Raw genomic sequence first — 27131 nt, forward strand, 5'->3', positions numbered from 1 at the left:
AATAAAGTGATGTCCCGGTATAAAACAACATTTATATGCAACTATACTAATATGAAGCATGTGAAACTCTGCTAACACCTGTCTTGTCTATTACAAATCTCTGAGAATTACCCAAACCACTTATTGGTAGGATGTCATTGAATAAGTACAATTTCCCCATCTCTTGATACTATAGATACTTACGTGGAGTTCCTGCATCCGTAAAACAGACAAATACTTCATGGGCCTTACGGAATTCCAATTTCAGTTATTATATTAAGTTTCATTGTTATTCATTATTATAGTTTTATAACTGCTGTATCACTTGTAAAGAAACTCTGCTCCATTACGAATTGTGGACTTAAGAACAACTGAATATTTCGTAACTGGTTCTCTGAACAATATAACTCATTTAGACAACCAGAAACTGATAGTTTGAGGCGATGCTGAAACAACACAGTACTACAAGCAATAGGCTACAACATTTTACAGACTAACAAGTTGAAGAAAAGCATGCTACTCTAAAACATGACACTAAACACAACTTCTAAATCTTGGTAACATCTGCGTAATACAATGACAGAAATATTTCAAAACCTGCACAAGAATTTTTTTCGCGCATGTAAAATCTTATTCTCGTATTACGACTTTGGAAGCCTTTTCGATTTTATATAGTCAGTCATTTATACGTAGCACGTCATATCTAAAGCATTTTGGGCATCAACTAGAATACAGAAGCAGCGCAACATTGCCAACACACTAGCTGCCACCTTGCTGGAAGTGTATGTGTCGGATTTAATCACTTAAATTAACTGTTTAAGTACAAAGGCCGTGGTTGTTACAATAATAATAATAATAATAATAATAATAATAATAATAATAATAATAATAATAATAATAATGATTATGAATGAGTAACTTAAAACATACCTGCTTATATACGTATTTATTCCAGTGCTTAGGAGTCCTTCATATTTTCATCATCTTTGCTTTTTGGTCCATGTTTGGAACGATATTTACTATGACTGATATTGCATTATCAATGAATAGCGTATTGACTTATTATAGGTAATTAATACTCTAAAACCAGTTTTTATAAAATGAGCTAGCTACTACTTCGTCATGAAAATTTGACCTTCAAATCCTAAATGCCCGTTTACCATGTGGTAGAAAACATCCTGAACTGATTTTAATAAAATGGAAAATAAGCCTATATTTCTACGTGACAAAAATACTAAGGGTAATTCTAGTTCTGCTTTTTCTAAGTCACGGCAGATATATCTTTAGGGTGTGGTTTATATTTACCCAGGTTTCGTGTTTTATTAACATCAGTCTTGTCTCATATATAATATGCTGCACTGTACAGAGGAATTCTAATTATGCCGCAACAAGGTCAATCTTTACCGAATTTTTTACCTTTTTTATATCTAGAACCTAAATTTTTCAATAATCTTAAGGTAGTCTCTCTCTTCATTTCAAATTCTGTCCAGTGTTTGTTTTGAGAGTAGGAAGAACACTAGAACATCTGCTCAGTTTACATTTCCTCGCCGTGGAACATATCCTGGACACAGTGGCCTTGTGCACTCTAGGCTCCACATGATATTTCCTCACTCAAACTTTTTTGTGCGTTGTATATATTAAAAATTATTTTCGCGAGTGACAGCGTGAAACAACTTTTTTTCCTCACAATTCATAAGTCTCTCACTTGTTAATGATTTCCTAATTACACTCCGCTTTTACAAACACGAAGAAGTAATCAAGACTGAAATGCGACAGCACAGACGATAGAATAATATGTTTGTTATGATTATGAAACGTACAACTGTGCGACATCCTGTTGAAAATAAAGATCTTACTTATAGAAAACAGAAATATCAATGAGTGTATACATACATCATTACAGGGAAATCTTAAACGTATTCACATTTTACCATACGAGAAATTCAACCACATTACGTCAAAAACTTACAATAAATATGTTTCTTACATTAATAGTATGTTACAATTTATTATTTTTATTATATTTTCAGAAATGGAAACGAATTTGTTATAAAAGCATTAGAAATATTAATACCTTCTAAAATAGTAATAGATGAAGTTAAAATACAAGGTTTCTCACATATATTTCGCAAAATTACTTTCTTAATGTCGAATAGGTTATTTGGTATTCATTTCGAACGTGTAACAATCAAATCCAACATTTTATCTTGGTAATGTCGCAAGGAACTGTAACATTCTTTTTAGTCGATGAAAGAAAGCTCATGGCCAAAATGCTCTAGATTTGAAGTAAAAACAAAACAAAACAAATTAATAACCGACGAAAAACACTACAATCCTTCGCTTTAAATATATTTTGTACACTATGCATTTGAACAATATGATCTGTAAAGACTTTTTAATCAATTTACGTGATGTCATGTGCAATATCTAAGAGTAATTACTTGAAACGGCATTATTCTTGGCGTGTAATTTCAAGGTTATATGAATGAATGAATGAATGAATTAATTAATTAATGGGAGGAAAAACTAAAGGTACACGATCCCGCGTCCTTGCAAGGGAATTTGGGGCTCTAAGGAAGAATTTATATGAGCTCCAACCCTGTTGGTCGTTCGTCACACTCCACTTCTCACCGTTCCGTTGATGGAGCTTTGCAGAATTTTGGAGGGAAAAAGACGAAAATGGACGTAGCCTAATAGGTACCACATGAGAGGGAGAATGTCGCAAGCACGATCCGCAGCACAGCTGATTAGCAGCAGAGCAGGGTCGCCGAAGATGTTAAGTCTGAGCAGAGTGAATGGTAAGAGAGCGTCGTTACCCTCGCTAGACAAGAGAGTCCTTGCACTAGGCGAATGGGGATCAAGTAAGCTTGCCCAGAAGTACACAAGACGAGAAGAGAAAGCAAGGTTACCCTTTGTTAAGGTCTTGGAAAATGATAAGTATGCTCTATCCAATAATTAAATAATGGACCATGTGTAAAATCTAGAGGCATACTGAGTAGAGAATGTACCAAGACGGACCTCGTTGAAAACTACGAGGCACGAAGTTCATCTTACACTTGTTTCCATTGCACCACCACTGGCGTCAGAGTTTATAGAAAAACCTTTCATGTCAAAACCTTACAATTCTGTTTCTCTTTGTAGATCATTATAGAAGTATTGTTATTCTTCTCTGCAGTACAGTGAAAAAAACAATCTGTATTCCAAAGTGTTAAACCTGAACTGCAAAACATATGACGATCAATTTCAATCGGCGCTTTGCCCTGTGAATTCAAAAACTTTATCACTGACCGCACTTCACGCGGCGGGAGCTGGAATAGGAACGTCCATCTTCAACCTATGCAACGAAGCTGAGAGTACTCGGTAAGTTCCGTTAGCGCATGCGCCGTGCCAGGACATTACTCTATCACGTACACGCAGTCGCTTAGTGCAACATATGGCTTGCCAGCTGTGGGACGATTGGGAAAGTTACTTTATGGACGCACCTCGTATGTTGAAAAAAAATCGTATAGAAGATTAAGATCCAAATGTAAAACTGTAGGTAATTTTTCTCCTAAAATCAACTATCACCGATGCGGATTATTATTATTATTATTATTATTATTATTATTATTATTATTATTATTATCGGATTTCCAAAAATAAAAAAATCTTAAGTTTATTACGGGTATTTCATTTCTTATTTAATATATGATTAATAAATGAAATTTGGAATGGTTGTTGAAATTAATATCGAATAAATTCAAGAAATTTACAAATTTCCTCCAATACTACTTTACAATAATTGTACAGCCTTTGAGACAGAAAAAACGACTGTTCTCCTGTAGTGTGAATCTTGTCTAAATCCACTTCGGGCAGCGCCTGGCTCACACGACTAGGGGAAGGATGTTTATTTTACACCTACTTTAGTTCGTTATAAATTATTCATAACACTTGACCTTATAAACAGACAGAAAAAGCAAGAAACAAACAAAACAAAGGAAAAACAGAGCAGAATCGTGCGTAGAAAGCCCCATACACACTCAGTTTAACTGCGTAAAAGAACTGACAAGTGACAGAAAAACTGAACTGGACTGTGTGGACACAACTATATATTTTTCCATCAGGTTCATCAGTTATTTTCGTCAGTTCGGTTCTGAGAATTCTCGTGTAAATATGGAGGATAAAAGAAGGCCTGCAATTTGTTGTTTGCTTCACCTTCATCTGTGCTATTTTACAAGGAGAAGAAAAGAAAGCGAAAAATATATAGTAAGATATGGTACTTAAGCAGAGGGTGCGCACGGACGCAACGACAGAGATGAGAAGTAGGACGGAGAGGTAGAAACAAACAATACCATTACTGTTCAATGAATAAAGGTTTACTCGAAAAATCAAAACTTATTTTCACTCTGTATTTATTATTCATTCATTTATAGTTTTCTGTCCAAGGGTAAGTCTTTCACTGCGAACCCAGCACTCTCCAATCTTTCCTATTTTCTACCTTATTCTTTGTTACAGCATATGATCCATATTAGCTTACTGTCGTCTATCATATGATATCTTCTTCCGCCCAGAACTTTTCTCCCGTTCACCATTCCTTCCTATGCATTAATACATTATGCCTGCATAAAAATAAAAACAAAATTTGCCATAACTGGATGCAAACTATGTAGCCCTAATTATGTAGTTTGAACAAAATAAATAATTATGCTGTATTCAACATATATTTAATCAATGGAGTAATCAATCCTCTGTTATACTGGTCCTTCAGTCTAAAATGCACTAACGCACTGAAACCTGCTGACTTATTGCGCTTGTCCTGCAATGCCATTTTCAGCTACGCGGCAGCTTGGATCCAGAAAGGATTACGTACTGGTAGCGATCGGTGATATTCGTGCGAAATATGCCGCATATCTCTGGCAATAAAACTAAGTTAGAGGGGAAATTTTGGGCTACAAACGGAACCAGTGTCAACGGAAGAGAAATTATACGAAACTGTAAATCCCTCTCTCAATTTCGTGCCATATTTGTATCTGTGGCTATCACCCTCGTATCTATAAAAATGGTTACTGAGTTCAACTATATCCATATTATTATTTAGATAAACATTATTATTATTTTTTTTTTAAATTGGTGAGTTAACTAATATTATTTTGTCCTCGAGTAGAATATCTCGCAAAGTCGAAACATACAGACCTATAATACGTTTGTCTATTTTGAGAGAAATTACTTTTTAAAACATTTTTTTTATTCACCTGCAAATTTACAGATACGAGATATCACCACAGTCCACAGTCTAGTATATACAATCACGAAGCTTGAGTTGTGAGGGTACTAGAAATAATAGACTGCGCCGGTACTATTTCGCATTGTCTGTCATGAGGCGATAGTAGCGATCCTATTGGTTAGCAACTATCTATGGATGCATATTCCCTACGTATTGACCTTCGTGACTGTATATACTAGACTGTGGTATCACATCTTAACCAATGATATGCAATTCTTACACTTCAGGAGAAGTGGAAAACAATATTAGGAAATAAATATATCTTGTAAGTCCCCATGAACTCCTTCATGTAAATTCGACTTTTAAAGATAGCTCTATCAAGTATAAAGTTAATCAAAGGTAAGTTCTCATTTTGAAACAGCTGTATCTTCTGTACATATCAGCAGTTTGGTTTCATATAGGTGCCATTACTGGTTAGAAGGTTTGGGTTTTATTACCTACTAGCCGTACCCGTGCGCTCCGCTGCACCCGTTAGAAATAAATATAAACTAATTACATAATTAAAATAGGACATTTGATCCAGGGAAGATTCGTGTTTGATAGAAGGATAAATCGTTTAATATGTTACTTAATTTAAATTGCATCCAAATAATTAAAATGCGATCATTCTGGTCAGAGACCATTCATTGGTGCAATGACAATTCCTTTAACATGTTTCTTAATTGTTATTACATGCAACCATAGTTTAATGAACACAGACATCATTTAGATTTAATGTGTATACTTTATTTTACTTGTTATAGGTTTCCATTTAATTATGATAATAACTTAATTTTAACCCTTGTTTTCTACGTATTCAGTAAATGGCGCTTGGGCCACTATGGTTCTGAACCCTTCAAATAACTTAAATTATATTATATAATATTACATTACATATATTATATTATATTACATTATATTATATCAGAAGTTACTGTAATAGTTAGTTGGGAGACCGGAGGGAAAAAGACCTTTAGGGAGGCCGAGACGTAGATGGGAGGATAATATTAAAATGGATTTGAGGGAGGTGGGGTATGATGATAGAGACTGGATTAATCTTGCACAGGATAGGGACCGATGGCGGGCTTATGTGAGGGCGGCAATGAACCTTCGGGTTCCTTAAAAGCCATTTGTAAGTAAGTAAGTTACTGTAATAACATTATAGCATTATGTCCATCTAGAGAAGCTACACTTTCCAATGGTGAAATAATAATTAATTATACAAATCGGTTAATTTAGCTTCCGATATTACTTCATACAAACACAGAAAAACATTCTCTGTAGGCTATCTTTCATAGCTTTCGATTGTTGCTGTCCAAGGCCCCTTATAGACGAAGTCATTTGTTTTTTATTTCATTATACGGCCTTAGATGGCAGTTATTTTAATCTTAAAACTCATTTATCTCATTAAATATCAGTCCTATCAAAATTTTTTAAGGAATAAAACTTATCGCAAATTATTTTTAAAGAAACTTTGTTATGTAACATTTTTCACAAAAATCAATAATAAGCGAGATATTTCGATTTATTTAATTCAGGCCCCCTTATAACCCCCCTTTTAAATAATGTATTTTGAATGCCATATAGCCTAAAATCTAAGTTACAACGAACATAATTTATATTACAATTTTCATCGAAATCCGTTCATCCATTATCGCGTGAAAAGGTAACAAACATACAGACAGACAGACAGACAGACAGACATACAAACAAAATTTTCAAAAAAGCTATTTTCGGTTTCAGGGTGGTTAATTATATATGTTAGGACCAATTATTTTTGGAAAATCGAAAATTACCAGAAAAATTTCGGCTACAGATTTATTATTAGTATAGATGCGTGTTTCGTTGCTATGGTAACTGTGTCACGCTTGTATAAACAATAATTGTTGTTCGGAATACAAACGGCAGTTGTAGGAGAGTAATTTTAATAATTTTTACAATGGTTTTACCTTTACGAGTTCGAAATGGCCTCCTTCAGTACTATTACGAACGCAATAGACAATATGCATATGCATTGAGAAGATATCGACATGGATTGAGAAATGGATTGTGCTCTGTAAAATCATTTCGTAAACTGATGAACAAATTTGAAGAAACTGGTTCAGTTGTCGATATAAAGCGATCGTGTACACGAAAATTAGTAGAAAACGAGGTGAGTGCAGCTCTAATTTTACGAGAAGTCCAGGAAGTTAGTGAACATTCAGACTATAATGTTTGTAGTGCTAATAAAGTTGCAAAGCGTTTGGACATGAGTTATTCAACAGTGTGGGGAATTCTGAGAAGACAGCTTCGGTTCCATCCCTATAAAATTGAAATGCATTTTGAACTCAAACAACAAGATAGGCTTTGTAAAAGCACTTTTGCGCAATACATTTGGTGATCGTGTAATTAGTAGGCATTTTCCGAAGTTGGCCTTCTAGGTCACCAGACATAAATCCAGGTGACCTGGTTATGGATTATCTAAAAGAAAGGGTATTTCTTAGTAGACCTACTACACGTGAGGAAATGAAACAGTCAATATCAGATATCATTGAAAACATCTCTAGGAATGTGCTTACTAATGCCGTTTATAGTATAGAAGAAAGACTACTTCTTATTGAACAACACGGCGGTGGTCATATTTAATTTGTTCGTGTTTTAATAAAATCCCATTTCTTTACGAACAAATTGGTGTTTTTATTTTTGTGGAATCTAAAAATTTGACACTTATTACCATTTCAAAATGAGAACTTACTTTTGAATAACCCTATATATTAAGATGCAGGTGAAGAATATGTGCAGCAATTGTTATAATTGTGCAAGTAGTGTTGCTAAAGTAAAAATTCAACTTTTTATTTATTTTTAGAAAGAGTTATGCCACATATTCGCGGACGGAGCGATGGAATTCCTTGCTTGTAAGCCCTTGTGTATCTTAAAAGTGACAGTGTAGTTTACACCAACTAAATCATTTCAAACCTTTGTATCGTATACAAGATTGCATAAATAAATTATTATTTACTTTAGAACTGCAAATCTCTTTCGTTCTACACACTGTAGCCTACTGCCGGTTACTCAAGAGAAGACGAGTGGAAGGAATGCAACATTCTTGACTGTCGCTGCTGATTATTATATACATTGCTCAGATAAGTATCCCCTGTAGTCAGGTTATTACTCATGCTGAAAACATTAGTAATAATATGCTTATATAAATTAAAAGCTACTAATTATTTTAATAAAGTAACTATTAGTAATTGCTTAATCTAGTACAAATTATAATAAATAACTTAGCTTCTCACTTACCAAGTACAAGAGCAATGACCAAAAACTGATGAAGTGATAAAGTTTGTATAATTTTTAATGAATAATATCGCTACTGCATCACAATATAAGAACTTATATCACTAACATTCTTCTCTCTGACACCTCATCTCCCATTCTTCATCTCGCGAACAAACAATACTACAGGAGTTCCCATGCAGACCGGTCTCACTGCAGCCTCAACCTAATAAAATCTGTTGACAGGCGGCGGGCAGATAAAAAAGTTTTTTTTTTTTTTTTTTTTTTCCACCATGTTTATAATGTCGAAACAACTGCTTTATACAAATTTTGGCCACTCGAGCGCAATTACTAGGACCTCCAAGAAAGTAAGCTTATAGAAAGAACATTATTACGATGTACCGAAGTACGTGATATTTCCGTGCAGAAATTCTGCGTAATCATATGATGGATGAGTGGAACAGAGAAAAATTCTCTCCGGCACCGGGATTTGAACCCGTGTTTTCAGCTCTACGTGCTGATGCTCTATCCACTAAACCACACCGGATTCCCATCCCGATGTCGGATTGAATTCTCTCAGTTTAAATTCCACCTCTTGGGTTCCCTCTAGTGGCCTATCCTCATGCACTGCGTCATAGATGTATGACAGTGGCACAATGCCCATACGTGTGCGAAAAATAATCACTTAGTGATTTAAGACGGCGCTTACTCCGTCGGATCCCGGCCACTCAGTCACTTGTAACGAGTGCACCTCTGCACACGTATGGACATTGTGTCACTGTCATACATCTATGACGCAGTGCATGAGGGTAGGCCACTAGAGGGAACCCAAGAGGCGGAACTTAAACTGAGAGGATTCAACCCGCCATCGGAATGGGAATCCGGTGTGGCTTAGTGGATAGAGCGTCAGCACGTAGAGCGGAAAAACCGGGTTCAAATCCCGGTGCCGGAGAGAATTTTTCTTTGTTCCACTCATCCTTCATTACAGAAAGAAAACACAATTTCATGGAAAGATTTATTGGAACAAATATAAATATTGTTGAACTATTTTGTAACATATTCTCCACGGCAATTGAGACATCTGTCTTAGTTTGGAATCAACTTTAGTATCTCTGTGCCGTAGAAGTCTGCCGGCTGGGATCGGAACTAGTGCGTGACAGCAGTCTGCACCTCTCTGTTGATCCCACGGTACCAGTATGAGAAATGTCTCAATTTGGGTGGAGAATAAATAGTTACAACAAAATTGCTGTATCTGTTCCAATAAATCTTTCCATGAAACTGTATTTTCTTTCTGCAAATGGCGCCAAGAAAATTTATTTCCTGGGGGGTCCTCGTAATTGCGTTCGAGTGGCCAAAATTTGTATAAGCACTTAACATTATTAACATGATGGAAGAAAATAATAACTTTTTTATCTGCTCCTATGAGAATGTTTGCTTGTTAGCTTCCTCGGGATGGGGCCGACGGGCGTATCACACTTCAGTTATTTAAGCCGACGAAACATGACTGAGGCCAGTCTGCATAAAGGTCACCTGTATTCACATCGGTTATTTAACGATGCTGTATAAACTAACGTGGCTATTGCGTTGGTGCAACTGGTGATAGCGCGATGGTATTTGGCGAGATGAGTCCGAGAATTCGCCATGATATTTGTCTGCTTTCGCCTCACAGTTGAGAAAAAACTAGGAAAAACCTCAACCACGTAATCAACCCAAACGGGATTCGAACCCACGTCCGAGTGCAGCCTTGAAGCATGAGTGATGCTCGTTAACTCCTAAGCTACGCCGGTGGCCTATTATATTGTTACCACACATATATTACCATTTGCGAGAAAAACTTTCACAATTTTATTGGGAACAAAGCTCAATTGGTGAAGTTCCAGGTCATGTAAATTAAGTCTATAAATGGTTCCATTAAAATACGTATATGCGAACTAGACATTTCGTTGAACTTGGTTTCGTTCGCGCTTTGCACTTACCTCCCGCAGACGATGTGGTCCGCCGCAGGGAAGACGTTCTGCGTATTTTGCTCCCAGTACCGGGGGGAGCTGCAGTCCAAGAAGAAGAGGGGATGACGGGGAGGGGGCGTGAGTAAGAGAAGAGTTAGCACAAAACACACAAACACAAGTGCAGCACAAAACACAACAAGCAAGGCAGGCAGCACTCACCTGGCGTGGACGGCACGGACTTGGTTGCGGAAAGAGGCCCTCGCCTCGGCACGCTACTCGCGCGCTTCGTAGCAGACTTCTGCAACAACACAGCACACCACGAATTATATGGAAAACCGCAACAAAGCACAATCTGAGTACAATAAGAGACAATGACACGATACTTACAACAACGCCATCTAGCTCGTCCTCTGCCCGACTTCCTGCAAAAACAAATAGCACATCATGTTAGGTTTCTGGTTTTCTCGATGAGTGGAATGTGTGAAGTGTTTTGATTTTCACAACCGCATACAAAATTCAAATTCTCCCAACACACTAATACTGCTTATTGATTCCACCTTCAGGGCAGACTAGTGACGCTAAGAACACGAAAGGTTTGGGTACTCACAAAGAGCGGACACTTTTTTTTTGCGGTTTACTTTATGACGCTTTATCAACATCTATGGTGATCTAGCGTCTGAATAATATGAAGGTGATAATGCCAGCGAAATAAGTTCAGGGTCCAGCACCGAAAGTTACCCAGTATTTGCTCTTAATGAGTTGAGGGAAAACCCCGGAAAAAAACTAGCTAACTTGTTCCAACCAGGATTTGAACCCGGGCCCGCTCGTTACACGGTCAGGCATGCTAACTCGGTGAACTTATATCTTTTTGGAACGCCAATCTTTAATATTCCATTTTGGATGGAAATTAAAATTATTATGTAAAATTAAGTTGAAGTTGAATGTAATTTTCTAGCGTTACTGTCCTTTTATTTTTTAGTAACCACAGACCCATGAAACAGGGTAGTTTCATATGACTCCAGTAATGAAATCACTTCTTGACTGCTTCAGTTCATGATTATGAAATAATTAGTACGAGCAGAGTAAAGGCCCATTCACAATGAAAATTAAACATAACCGTAACATAAACACAGAAGTTTGTGGCCAGGCTACCAAATGGGATCATTCACATGAACACTGACATTAACATTGCCGTTAGACGTTAACATGAAAGTTTGCAAACTCCAAACTTTCATGTTTATGCTTACGTGATTTGCAAACAGAACACAATCGTGGAGCGCTGAAGTATACGACAGAATATGAGGAAATGGCGTCGTTATGTTTCCATGGTTACCAAGTATGTTTGGTGTTATGTTTATGTCCCCATCGTGAATGATGGTATGACTTCTTGATTTTACTGTAACGTTTACATTCTTAAGTTAACGCTTATGTTAAGTTTAATTTAATTATGAATGAGCCTTAAAAAATGAACCGAAATTTGCTTGCCGCTGCCGTGCCATTTAGGCAACTTCTCTGCCTTGGCTTCGTGGCGGATAGCATAATTATGTCCTCAGGCGCATATGAGGGACTATGCTGCGGCTGCGCACAGGGAGTAGCTGATGTGACTAACGTAGCCATTATCTCCTGGCCTAGTTGCCTCACAAGTGGTGTCTTCTTGGTATTACTTGTGAGGTTCAGACCTGTCTTCAGACAGTTTACTAAACAACAACATAGCTGATGGCTTGATAAGGTTTCTGTGCTTTTTCACGAGTATTAATCCGTCGAGTGGTAAGATGACTCTTAAAGAACAGCGAGTGAACATACAATTTTGTGTTAAACTTGGTAAGACATTTATTCTGTTACGCCAAACATAAGGAGAGAAAGCAATGCCACAGACCCAAGTGCATGAGTGGTACAAGCGATTCAAAGATGGCCGCGTTTCAGAGGAAGACGATCCACATTCAAATCCAGATAGGCTAGAAATAAATTAATGATTGCCAGAGTTAGACACGAGATCAAGACAAGACCACAGACAATCTATAGAAGGCGTGACAAACGTGTTAGGAATTTCGCATAGTTCTCTACATTATATCTTTCACAATGATTTGAAGATGCAACGTGTGTATGTGAGGACATTGTTCCGAGAAAAGTAACCGATAAACAACGGGAAAACTGCTTTGTGGAGAACCGATTGACAGGGTGGACCAGGATCGAAATCTTGGTCAGGGTGATTACAGCTGAAGAGGCATGGTGTTTTCTCTAAGACCCACAATCCAAACGGCAGTCATCGACATGGAAATCACTCGCCTCATCACGACAAAAACGATTTCGTGTAGACAGTTCAAAGGGAAAGGTGATGCTGGAAGTGTTGATATCCAGGGATTAGCACGTTTCGAATTCATTTCTGAAGGTCGGACTGCCAATAAGGAGGAGTATGTTAATCATTTTAGTCGCCTTCATGATGCAGTGCGATTAACATTTGTGGTAAAAAAAGAATTGGATTCTCCATCACAACAACATCCCAGCACATCGGTCGCTCCAGGTGCATGTTGCAAAGAATAATGAATATCGAATTTGGTAACATTTCCTCCCCCCCCCTCCTTATATCAGAGATGTGAACTTCGATATCAATTTATTTTGGTGAGGACAGCATGTTAAACAAGGTGGGTAAATAATGTAATATGTTTTAATCAGTTGTTTAACGGCGCTGTTATCAACTGCGAGGTTATCCAGCTTCGGTGAAATAATTGGTGATGACGAGATGGCACTTTGGCGAAACGGATTCGCCACGAGATTATTCGACATTCTGCTTAAAGTTGGACAAAACCTCGCAAAAAAAAAACCCAACAGCCTAATCAGCAACCCACGCAGAGCGCAAGTCCAACGTTACCAGTGAGCTACGCCTATAGTTTTACCGAATGGTAGCGCAAAATTATTGATAGATATTGTTAATGTTTACACCCAACAGCACACTTCTATTTCATGGAAGGCACGGGACAACTGAAATTTCGACAATTCAGCGATCACAGTTTCCCTCTGTTCGCAGAAACAGCTATTATTAGAGAATGATTATCTTCGAACCTACGTTGACAAAAAACTGAAGATGGAACAGCTATTTTCGCGTAGCAATGAGGACTACTTATCAAGTTATCTATCAATAGGTAAGTTGGGTAATTACCGATAACAGAATTAAAAGACGCAATGTTGAATTGTTTCCCCATAAAATCAATTGAATTAATTTGTGAATATAGAAGTTTTATCACACCTGCTGTCTACTAAGTATTGAACTCTTTTACGTTCTGAATCCTTGTATTTTTTTATTTATGAATTTATTATTTAAATATTTATTGGGGTTTTTCATTTAATTATTACTTATTTTGTTTGTCTATTAATAGCCATTGCTCGAATATTACATTTTGGTACATAAAATTATATTTACTATTTAGAATTATTAAAGGGCAGATTTGAAATAGAAAGTGCAGTCTACGGTATAGTACTCAATACTCCATGTAGATAGAGAGAGAATAGACACAAAAAGATTAACTATTCGGGACTTAAAATACGAACTCCACATTACTATTTTTTCACGCGTACTCCATTGAGCTACCTGTTATCTGCCTCTTGATGAAGGAAAGTAGGCTAAATATTATACTTACTTAAAAATTGCTTTTAAGGAACCCGGAGGTTCATTGCCGCCCTCACATAAGTCCGCCATCGATTCCTATCCTGAGCAAGATTAATCTAGTATCTACAATCATATGCTCCATCTCACTCAAATCCATTTTATATTATTCTCCCATCTAAGGCTCGGCCTCCCCAAAGGTCTTTCTCCCTCCGGCATCCCAATTAACACTCTATATCAGTGGTCGTCAGCACTCGCTGAAATGGGTAAAGGGTAAGCGGAGCCGTCCCGTGTGTCTCGTCAGGAAGAGGTAGAGAGCATACCCGCTAGCAGCTACGAATGCACCAAAGTGCAGTGTGTTCTCCGCGGGTAAGAGACGCTAGCCCCAGGGTGCTCTGTGCTGATGACCATTGCTCTATATGCATTTCTACATTCGCCCATACGTGCTATATACCCTGCACATCTCAAATGTCTGGATTTAATAGATAGGCCCTAAATATTATACAGACATAAAACGTGACATACCCCGATTAAGCGCGTCCACATCCGATAGTCTTTTTATCAATAATTCATTTTCCTACATATTTTTCGACGCTATTTAGGCCTATTAACAAAAACGTACGTCTTTAACTTTTTTTTCCGTTAATGACCAAAATTTACGTTAACATTTGTGGAAGAAACGTTTCATTAATTTTTAAAACGGTGCTTGTGGCGGTAACTTTCATTTATACATAATAATAATATCGATTACTGTTTATTTTATATTCTTGTCAGGTAGAGCCGTGCCATTTCAATACGCGCAAAATAAGAACGCGATAGTTACTATATTTTCTTATCACGAAATGAAGCAATGATAAAGTGATTCAACTGCTAGAAGCGCATAAAAACTACCCTGTTTTATGGGTCTGTGGTTACTAAAAATAAAAGGACAGAACGCCAGAATAGACTTTTATATTCAACTTCAACAAAAATTTACATTTAAAACCAAAGGCATTCTAGCAAAAATCTGTAACAGAAGTTCATGAATCAGCGGTTATGAACATTACATCTAAAAAGCTACAGTTTCAGTCTATAAACTGACATACTCTTTACAATAGTTATTATAAACATACCGGTATTTAAATTTTAGACGAATTGTGTTTATTAAAAGTCATATTAGCAGAAGTTCGTACAAAAATAAAAAAAAACTTACTACTTCGGCCATAAAATCATTCTACAATCTTAATTTTCAGTGTCTTCATACAAATCTCTCTTTGCTACACTTCATAATAATCTTAATTTTTAACTATCATTTTGCAGAAAATAATGGCTAAATATTGCATTTAATATTTCCACTTTCCTTAAATTCAAATTATGAACTTTTCTAACGCTTGATTTTGGTGTCGACAGAAAGCAAAATAAGTTAAGTAAACATGTTAATAAATATAGTTACTAAAATGTTAATACTGAGATTTCTAATTAATATTGTTTATTAACTTCTGTACGGACGCATTTTCTCGTTGATAATATTATTACGATATGCCGAAGTACATATGAAATTTCCGTGCAGAAATTCTGCGTCATCTTATGATGAAGGATGAATGGAACGGAGAAAAATTATCTCCGGCACCGGGATTTGAACCCGGGTTTTCAGCTCTACGTGCTGACGCTCTATCCATTAAGCCACACCGGATTCCCATCCGGATGTCGGATTGAATCCTCTCAGTTTAAGTTCCACCTCTTGGGTTTCTGCACGGAAATATCATATGTACTTCGGTACATCGTAATAATATATGATATGCGAAAAATAATCACTTAGTGATTTAAGACGGCGCTTACTCCGTTGGATCCCGGCCACTTAGTCACTCATAACGAGTGCACCTCTGCACATGTATGGACATTGTGCCACTGTCATACATCTATGACGCGTGCATGAGGGTAGGCCACTAGAGGGAACCCAAGAGGTGGAACTTAAACTGAGAGGATTCAATCCGACATCGGAATGGGAATCCGGTGTGGCTTAGTGGATAGAGCGTCAGCACGTAGAGCTGAAAACCCGGGTTTAAATCCCGGTGCCAGAGAGAATTTTTCTCCGTTCCACTCATCCTTCATCGTTGATAATACCTCAAGAATCGGCAAGTATTATGCAATTTTGCGTTTTACATCAGTAGTTTCAATCAGAAGACAGAATAGTCAGAGTCAATGATGCCAAAAGCGTATCCTCTCTGGCAGTTTTCTCTGTTACGCTTGGACAGCCTGAACTGGACAAAGGTGAAACTATGCCAAATGTACTACATATGGTTATAATCGGTGTCACATGATCAGTTAAAATCCTATGCTGTATCCAAAATACTATTACCCTGGATGTAAACAATGCAAGTTACAGTTAATCGTGTCTGCTTGATGACCGAAGTTCAATTTATTATCATTTGACATAATGGTTCTACTAAATTAAGTTGAATTCTTCCAGTTCTGAAACATCTTCACAACAAATAATAAAAGAAAGTCTGAGTGCCTGCTGTGGTGTATTCTCCAAGGTATCAGTCAAATGATCAAACATCGAATCAAATATCTTGAAGAGACTCACAAACTCACGTGGTCATTGGATACAATATTACATCGTGTCGGAAAATTCCAAATTCTTCTTATACGAGCTATGTAACACTTCACATTTCGTACATCGACGTGGTGAATTTTTCTACAGATAAAATACAAAATATAAAAGAGTAAAATATTTTTTGTTCGAAACCGACGAAGTGCGTTATGTTCAGCTACAAACAGTCCACCTTAGTGCCTGAACTTCAAACACACGAAAGAAGCTCATTTGTATCACTATTTTCTTTATTAACGAACGCTAATTTCGAAAGATATCGGGCATATTATTTGCTTCTGACAACGTCTATGGCAAGACAGAGGCGAAATAGTACTTGGCATAAGTCTTTTACCTGGGTTTTCTATTTGAGGGAAAGGCCAAAATACGCAATTTTAGGCACCATAAACCATTTTCAAATGTTCATATTTGATATAAAATGTGAAGCTATTAAACTAGTTTTAGTTTATCCGTACAGAAAAAAATTGGCATTTAACCTAAAATCCGAGGTCTAATAATCACACATATTTGCTCATTATACGTCTTTGTGTGTTTGGCAATAACTCGTATCTTTGACATATACGCTAACTAATTTTCTATTTATATTTTATTAGCTTAAAGCACCCGGCATTGCTGGGTTTTCCTTTTTGCTTCCACTTCTAAATTAACTGACTGTTTGATTTTTAGGATATCTCGGCAACTCGAGAATATCAAAACGAATGTCTTTATTAAACTTTCCTCATCCCTAAAAAATAATTTTTACATAGTGTTCATTAATGACCTTCTTAGCCAAAATATGTCAGGGTTAACTCAGCTGAAGATCAGGCTCCGAAAAGAAAACATTCCATCATGTGCCTCACATTAAACTGTTTTTGTTATTAATTAGCATTGTCTTGAAGTCAAGCAAACCAATCACACTCCTCGGTCCCTATACGTCCGCGTAGCTTTGACTTAATATTCTACATTGACCTGAAGCTGTGCCGACATACAGTTCATATAATTTCATGTCAATGAATGCTTTCACTTGACCTTCAAAGACAGCTAGGGAATATCCTTGTTCCCAGTCTGAACCCGTCGGAGTGTCAAGATGAGCTAAAATTTGCCTCTTTATCAGTCATACCAAAGAATCAATATATATTTTTATATAATTTAATTTGTATTAGAGGTTTTTTCACTCCTTGACCGCTTACGCTCGCTTATATCACACCCGGCTTTTTAATATGGCTTGAAAAATGACATTTCACAAATTCAGAAATATTAATTATATTATTTCTATCTTATATAAAGAATACAGAGACAGTATAATCTCACAATAAGTCATTTTTGGACCTAAAAATATTTTGAGATATATTTAGAAATCATGAGCTTGTTCTTTGAAGTAGGTTCAACATACTACAGTGACAATATGATTATACAGTTATAATTTCTCAATAACATATTTTCGGACATGAACAATATTTTTTAGAGACAGGTATCTTAGAATTAATGCACTGTTATTTTCAGTGGGCTTATGTACATTCACATACTACACTAGCAACATAGAAAAAGTATTACTCAATTGCTTTTTAATATGCGTAGAGTATTATTCTTTCTTTTCCCCCTCTATTGCATAAATATATGTTTATACATATGCCCACTCGAGAGCACGCTACATAGTTGACGAAGTGGAAAACATGCAGTTTCAAAGTTAATTAATGCCTGCAAATTTGAGCGATTTTCCTTGAATTTTATTTTAATATGACCAATACGAATGCTAGTCCCACTGGAAATGGCAGTTGCTGAAAATTGAAAGCCATGTTAATGGTATCATAGGAATACGCGAGATAAACATTGAAGTGGTGTGGTTGACATCACACTCCGACTGCCTTTTTACACCCAGAAAAGACTCAAAGGCAGTCGGAGCATGATGCCAACCACATCACCTCATTCTAGTGCCGAGGTCGAGAAAGCATCGAGCCTTCATGGCTCGTATATGGGCTACATTTACGTTTAACAGTTCGTAATAGCTGTGCGAAAGAACAGGGCGGCATGCAGTCCAATTTAATATGATACTGAAAGATCTATATTTTCATGAAAAACTCAAAATCAATTTTTTTTTTGCAGCATCGCAATACTTCGTATAAAGCAGTAACTACGGTATATGTTGCTGATTTAGGAATGTAACTGAATTTATAATGTATAATGGCTAGTGAAGTGCTTTGTGTAGTGTGTGGCATTATATGGGGCAGAAACATGCACATTACGACGAAGTGAAAAAAGACGCCTAGAAGCATTTGAAATACGGATATGGAGATGAATGGAGCGTGTGAAATGAACAAACAGAATAAGAAATGAAGCTGTGATAGAAAGAGTGAGTGAAGAAAGAATAATGCTGAAAGTGATCACGAAGAGAAAAAGAAATTGGCTGGGTCACTGGAGAACAAGAAACTGTCTACTGAAAGATGCACTGAACGGGAGAAAAATTTGGGACAAAAGAAGATATCAGATGATAGACAACATTAAGACATATGGATCATATGTGAAGACTAAGAGGAAGACAGGAAGATTGGAGAATGCTGGATTTGCAGTAAAAGACTTGCCCTTTGACTGAACACAATGACTGACTGACTGACTGGCTGGCTGGCTGGCTGAATGAATGAATGAATGAATGAATGAATGAATGAATGAATGAATGAATGAATGAATGAATGAATGAATGAATGACTAGCTGTTGGTCCGGGGACCGGATGTTGTGAGAGTACAATTAAAAATGTTTGTAAAGACTTTTGAGATATCTTTGCACTTGCGTAAGAAAGGCGAATAAAATACTGTTTTACAAATGTTTATTGCTGTTATCAATACAGGAGCTATTCAGTTTCAATAGGATAACATGAAAAAAGGAGCAAAAATAAATATTGATGCAGCAGAAAGATGAGCAGGACTACAACTGGTGGTGGCGGTGGTGGTGGTGGTGGTGGTGGTGGTGGTAGTGGTGGTGACAACAATGAATATGCGAATAGGATAGGATTTCAAGTGAAGTGGCCTTAACCTACTCAGAGGGGCTATAGCAAAATTTTCCTTACGAGAAAAACGTGAAATACTTAAGACCAGGCCAGATGATCACAGTTGCTGAAGAGGCTATGACAAGACAATAAAAAAACACGAAGGTACGAATAAGACAGCGACGATGGTTATGGTGAGGGTGACCATGGTGTTAAGAGCGGTAGTGACTGTGATGGTTTTTTGCGATAGTGTGGGAATGTTGATAATGACTACGACGATGATACTGAACAGGAGAATAGGAAGTTTAAATGAGGTGAGCCTGACCTATTGCGAGGTTCTATTATGGCACTTTCCTGTGGAGAAAAACGTGAAAAACCTAAGGGCAGCTTCATTGATTGGGGTCACGGTAAATGTCATCTGCCCCATCGCTAATGTATATGACATTATACCGAGCGTTTAAATCGCAAGGAAACTGTTTATACCTCTTTCGTAGAGGCCACGTGAGAACTGAGAAGTGTTTGGTTGTTTTATGACGTCATCTCATCTAAAAACAATGAGATATGTGCCTATAATACCGATCATAGGCGTGCCTTCGTTCCAGGGACAAAGATGTCACATTACGTAAGCATCAAAATAATATACACCAGGTGTTTGCAAGTTTCAGAGCCGTTCCACCTTCTCCAGAGATCAAACTCATGACCTTAAAGAGTTGCCACAGTGAACTACTTGGCACTACTAAGGCATAATAAGTTGGATTTTGTTGTTGTTGTGACCGCTATCCGCATTAGTGGTGCAGAAAAGCACAGTATCATTTCTGAGTGAATGTAAAATCGTGTCGTGAAGCAAGTAGTAACCAAAGGTTAAACGTGAAGATGTACTAACTCTACAATAGCAGGAATGAATAGTTGGCATGTCATCGCATGCGGCCATTTCATAGATAGCGTGCAGGGTTGCTGCATAGGGTGAGGAGAGAATGCGGAGTTTACAAGAAAAATCGTTACAGCCTATCTTGAATAAATTACCATTTTATGATATTCCGTTTTAATACTTCCACATGCTCTTAATACTATGTAAGCAGTAAAAATTAGTACGTTCCATATGCACTATTTTAGGATGAATTCAGCAACTGATTTTGAGAACTGATAAAAACCGATCAATAGTTTACGAGAAAAAGGCGACACGCATGCCAACAAACATTCTTACAAATGAGAAAAATCGAAACTGACCTTCTTGCTAATCACAATACTTTATGATCTATATAATAAAGTAAAAAATATCTATGTAACAAAGTAAAAAAAAAGTACAATTGCTGGTGAATCGATTCTCCAGCCGGAGACTTCCTCCACATCTTAATGGATTCAATTGGAATTTATGATGTTCAGTTTTACGGTATGATCTGTTCGGATAATTCCCATAATTCATAACAATCTATATCGTTACTGTACTGTAATGTGAAACTACCAACTGTAGCCAAGGGACTCGGATTTCGCAGAGACGACTTTCAGAAAATCGAATATGGCATCATACAAATAGGCAAGGGTATAAACAATGCAGTGATTTCAAGCACATTCACTTTAATAAAAGCTTCAATTCAAACGTATAATTTCTTGTCACAGTTGTTTAAAACAATCTACTTCCTGTTCGAACAACTTTACAATCGAATGGCCCAATCGATATACCTCGCTGTCGAAAAGAGGAATGCTGCCTTTAGTTCCAACGATCGTGGTTGTCGTAACAACCATTATAATATTACAGTATAATATAGATACCGAAACAAGCTAAATGGCTGAACATTGTAGTAAATGAAAAGGAGGAGGAAGAGGAGGAGGAGGAGGAGAAATATGTTATACAATTCGACAAAATGGACCTTAAAATATGAAAACAAATTGAAGGCTATCCATTTGTAATAAATAAGGCACTAAGATATGGGTAACACATTTTTTTGCAGCCTTGGGTTTTAAAATACTGACAAAAAAAAATAAACATGCAATTTCTCGGGGAAAAGAGTAACGTGTGAATGTATCATCATAATGTATATAAGATAACAGAAAGCCAGTGAACATGTAAACATGCAGGAAGATGATCAACATGGTCTCTCATTAATGACTTTCTGCTATCTATCCTAAGGCCAAGATTGGACAGAGAAACAGTTAAAAATCAACATCTTGAGATTCCACAGGAGCAGGGCATTGGCTCTGAACCTATACATATGACTGTCGCTGCTATTGATAATCGTAATTAAAAAGTAATTTTGGTTTCTAAATGTGAAGACTGTTAACCACAACACAACTGGACACGTTTTGGTGTAGTAAAAGATCTCACGTGAAAGCGTGGCGTCCGCGATCGATTACCTGTGCGGCTGTCGAGGCTGCGGGCGCGCGCGGCGTGCAGGTCGCAGAGACAGCCACGGCTCTTGCCGCCAGGGTGCTTGAGCACGTTGTCGAACTGCAGGATCCACGCGGCGTCGTGCCCCCAGTCGGGTGGCCCCGGCCCCGGCATCGTCCGGCGCACGCCCGTGCGCTACTGCGGCCTCCGCTCGCCTCTCCGCGACCCCTGCGCGCGCCTGCGCACGCGCACCCGCGGGCTCTGCCCCACTTTTCGGTTGCGCAACCCGCCTCACTTTCACGTCACGTAACGTGGCTCGAACCCGGGGCCGCCGGCCGGAGCGTGAGGCTCACTTCCCGGCAGGAAGAGAGAGCGCGAGATCACTTTCGCCATTGTGCGCCGGCCGCTCTCTCTCGTCGTGTGGGAACAGAGCGACACCGCGAAACTTCCTTCTATGTGCATAAACTTTACAATAAGTCATTTTACGTATATATGGCGTCAGCACAAACTACGTTAAATGTATGTAGTTAATAGGATACGAAATTGTACAGATATTAAAATATATACTGTAGGTACAAGGAGATAGCTGCTAGGTTCAATTTATGCGCACTATTAATTACATTATTACAATCGACTATTCGAGTCATTTTTATGTAGTGTTAGCACAATATACTGCATGTTAGCAAAATTTGGTCGCTAGAATACGAAATTATGCCGGTACTAAAACTAACACAATCAAATAATTACTCTTAACTTCTTATAAGCATTATGAATTACATGTGAACTTAAGAGTTGATCTTATATGTCGTTAAAAGAGTTACCAATCATCCGGACTTTGCCAGACACGTCCTGCTTTGTAGGTATATGACCAGCATCAGACCAGGCATTGTAAAAAATCAGAACTATTGTCCTGCTTTTCTCTCTCGTCAATTCTCAGTGCATCAAAGAGAGAAAATGCTTATGTATGGAGTATAATAGAGGAATTATGTTTGCAAATTTAATTTAAAGCATTATCTTGTGTGGATGTCCACAAGTATTTACCTGGATGACAAACAACATTCCTTGCTCAAACAAATTTAATCATTAGAGAAGTATCAACAATCGGAAATGAAACAAGATAAAAGCTTATTTATGTGTACAGTTAAATTTAATTATCATTAACAGTTCTGTATTATTGTTCACTAAGGTTAACAATTTATTTTATTATATAAAATACTGAATGTAAGCGTCATTGTCACGTGTCACGTTATCATGTCTTGCTAGTTTTTTCAGATAAAATGTCATGTTTTTCCTTTTTGTATATGGTAACCCCTATTCTACTGCACCTCTGTAACAGCCACAATCAAGACGCTGGACGACTTTGAATTGTTACAAAAGACTTCTACAGTACGTTACTTACTGTATGTACTATACATGTGTTTCTGATAAGGAATCGTGTTACATATTAAATTTATCCTAGTGTTCAATGTACAGGTATTATGCGTATGCAACGACAATCTACTGGGATGAAAACGGAACAGAGAATGGCATCTTGTTCAATGCACGCAAGCTTTTGGTTTTCGCATGATCAGGAAATGCGTGCGGATTTTAACTACAGTATCTCGGTGTGACGATGCTGCGCGAGGGGTTTGATTAACTGATTGCTGAGGGCCGCCCCTAGGCAGGGGGAATAAGAAGGGGAGAAGAAGCAACGCTGGCAGGAAGGGCGGGCGGCTCGGAGTGATATCAAACGACCGACACACCCTGCACCACCCTTCGCCATGGCTCGCCGAATTCTGCGTAATTATGTGTCTTCAAGGTCTCGATGAGTGCTCAATACTCAATGACGTCACACGAAGGAGTGGCGTTACGTAACGCGGGTCACGGTGACATAATCCAAGAGGGTCAGGTTGGCGAGGGGCCACACGCACCTGGCACCAGGGTACTCACCGTCCACCACCAGAGCCGAGGGCAGAAGGTCGCCCGCGGCCCGCAGCTCGTCGAACCTCGCCATCAGGGCCGGCAACCTGCGAACAACAATTATATTTTTAACAATGTTGACACTAGTTGCATACCTTTCACTGTAACAAACGTACAGCAAAACCACCGCACCGCGACAGCGTAACAAAATAAGGAAAGAGGAAGCAAAAAAGAAAATAAAAAAAACTGAAAGGGAGAAAAAAAAGAGGAAAGTGTCAGCAAATTGCATACAATAATGAACAAGATGGCAGAAATCAAAATGATTTTGTATCGAAACTGTCCTGAGAAAATTGACCCGTATAATATGTATATTCCTTATTGCAAAGTAGAGACGGTCTCCTGGCTAAGACGGGTGTTTCACAATTATTGGTTCAAACTGCAAGGGCGACTACAGGACAATGAAATAAGGCAAAAAGTCCTTATAGACATAGATCCGGAAACAAACAGTTTCCGAGATATGTCATCAGTTCATCACTGTGGCCACCAATTGAAAATACCTAGCGGATCTCATTTCCAACATGAGTTACGCGACCTTTTGGATAATATGCCTCCTTGAGAAAGGCAGCTGCAGTGGTACACGCATGACAAAGTACCGGCTCACTTTCATTTGAACGTTACAGAGTTCTCACATACAAGCTTCCACAACAGGAGTAACGGCTTACAAACACCATAGCCTCCCAGATCTCCCGATTTGAATCGTCTGGATTTTTTGTTTGGGGACATTTTAAATGTTTTGTGTATTTTAGCCCTGTTGATAACGTTAACGAACTCTAAGAACGCATTGTCAATGGGTGTCAATGCATTAGATATACGGCAGGGATATTCGAAGGTGTACGATTGTCGATGAAGAAACGTGCTGTCTGCCTTACCATATACTGTGGTCACAATGAGCACATGTTCTAACGCTCCCTTCCTCCAGTGCATATCGGATGTTATGTTACCCCAGAGCATCTGTATTGATGAGACATAATAAAGACACCACAGATTTCGGAAACGGCTGGTTTCTGGACCCATGTTCATTAAGACTTTTTGCTTTGTTTCACTGTCCTCTACTCATCCCAGCAGTTTGTACCTCTACAGAGTGTTCAAAAATAGAGGGCATAATTTCAAGTATTTATTTCCCATATGTAGACAATACAAAAAGTTCATTACAACATGTGTCCGGAAATGCTTGGTTTTTCCGAGTTATGGGCTTCAAAACAGTGATATTCACCGGAACGTTTTTCTTCCCGCAGGTAGGTGCCGTGACAGAAGATATTAACAGAGGACACTCTGACAGCTAATTCAGAGGCGAAGGGTACATTAAGTGTTGTGTTTGGCGTTGTACTGTGCGACATGTACTCAAATCAGGAACTGGCATAAGTGCACTTCATGTACGGTAAGGCGAACGGCAATGCTGCGTTGGCTCGTCGTTTGTACCAGGTGAGGTATCCTGATCAATGGATAGGTAGAAGTGGCCCAATTCCTTGGCCTCCATGCTCACCTGATTTCAATCCTATCGATTTCTGCTTGTGGAGCCATTTAAAATAATTGATGTATTCGTCTTCGGTGCCTGACATGGAATCCCTTCCGAATCGAATTGTGGCAGGTTGTGAGGAAATACGCAATACTTCTGAAATTTGGGATCGTGTTCGCAGGGCCATGAGACATCGATGTGAGGCCTGAATTCAAGCAGGAGGTGGACATTTTGAAACATCTGCTATAAAGGCAGAAGAAAAACGTTCCGGTGAATATCACTGTTTGAAGGCCTTAACTTGGAAACCAAGCATTTAAGGACACATGTTGTAATGAACGTTTTGTATTGTCTACATATGGGGAATACATACCTGAAATTAATAAATAAAATGAAATGAAAAAAGAACTAAACACTTCCCCAAGTACATTGAGCCAGCGAGGATGATTACTAGAGTAGATAAAATTTTACCTCCGTTTCCAGAGTGAAAAAGAACCCTGTAGTCGTTCGATTAACAATATGGCTCCGAATTTCGATATTGTTTTGGATTTATTCTACGTAAATTGCAGATTGGAAGAAACTTGCAAGAAGCAGGAAATTTCCATACCATCGCATAGACCAGTTGCCCCCAACCTTTAGAGTGTCAGATCCTCTTGATGCTCATATTTCATTCTAGCGGACCTCTAAAATACTGTGTATAATGTAGGCTGGTAATCATGTTCTACTCATTACATTTGCATACTGTAGTGAATTAAATTGACAACGATATTAAATTTCAGTTTTAACTTTTGAATATAATCTGAAAATACATAAATACAAAGTTATTCTACATTACTTCATGTCTTTCTGTGCAAAATGAAACCAGTTTTTTAAGAGTTACTTTAACGTTATCAATGGGATGGTTGATGCTTTGTAACATCGGATTCAATTAAGATGCAAGCCTACCCCAGCATTAAGTTTACTTCTGTATTTGTTCTTCAAGAAGACCAGAACAAAAAAAATGTAGACCTACTCTTACACAAGTATGCTTATGCAAATAGTATTAAGTGTTGTATTGCAATTAGGGAAACATCGGGATATAATAATAATAATAATAATAATAATAATAATAATAATAATAATAATAATAATAGTTTATTTAACCCGGCAGAGCTAAGGCCATACTGCCTTCTCTAACACTCAACCAGGAGATGAGGTGCATATATAAGTGGTGCATGCAACCAAGATTGCAACAGGGACGTTTCAGGAAACAAAAATTGTAAGCTAGAATCAGAAAATAATTATAATAATTCTAACATCGCCGCTTGTTTCTTGAAGGACAAACATTTTTTTGTTGGAAATCTAGTTTTTCAAGTAAAGTTCCCTGTGAAGCAGACTGAAATTATTCAAGTCTGCTTCACAGGGAACTTTACCTGAAAAACTAGACTTGCATAATATATACGTTACTGTGGTACGATAACAGAAAACCACAATTCCAAGTCACACAGAGTTTGTGTGCACTCGATGTGGGTCTCTGGCGTCTTGTCAGCCCACCCGAGTTGTGTAGATATAAGGGGAAAAATTGAGAAGGTGTCGGGTGGAGTTCCTGGATAGCTCAGTTGGTAGAGCGCTGGTACGTTCAACCAGAGATCACGGGATCGATACCCGGCCTCGGAACAATTTTTCCCTTGAAATTATTCAATTTTTTTGTTATCAAAAGAGATTTTTCATATATGTGTCAATCAATAAAGATGCTCCTTTATACTTCCAAAGGCAATGGGCGAGAGTTCATCATCATGTGTTCCTAGAAAGTCCCTGAGTGGGAAATGAATCGAATTCTC

The 27131-nt window shown here is 37.9% G+C and overlaps 1 protein-coding gene across 11 annotated transcripts in view; it reads right to left on the reverse strand.

The window, feature by feature from the left end:
- chb (chromosome bows) overlaps positions 1-27131 on the reverse strand; it is a 129109-nt gene that overhangs the window by 45877 nt on the left and 56101 nt on the right. For 8 of the 11 annotated variants that reach the window (XM_069847438.1, XM_069847437.1, XM_069847436.1 and 5 more), the window contains exons 5-8: positions 23829-23905; positions 10810-10844; positions 10642-10720; positions 10453-10521 (exon numbers count right to left, since the gene is read on the reverse strand). In XM_069847438.1, coding sequence (XP_069703539.1) covers positions 10453-10521; positions 10642-10720; positions 10810-10844; positions 23829-23905 — 260 coding nt within the window. Of the gene's footprint in view, positions 1-10452; positions 10522-10641; positions 10721-10809; positions 10845-21925; positions 22108-23828; positions 23906-27131 lie in introns of those variants that run through there. The other 3 variants (XM_069847440.1, XM_069847435.1, XM_069847441.1) reach the window with 3 other exon arrangements.

Source organism: Periplaneta americana, chromosome 15 (genome assembly GCF_040183065.1).
Source record: "Periplaneta americana isolate PAMFEO1 chromosome 15, P.americana_PAMFEO1_priV1, whole genome shotgun sequence".
Taxonomy (NCBI): Eukaryota; Metazoa; Arthropoda; class Insecta; order Blattodea; family Blattidae; genus Periplaneta; species Periplaneta americana.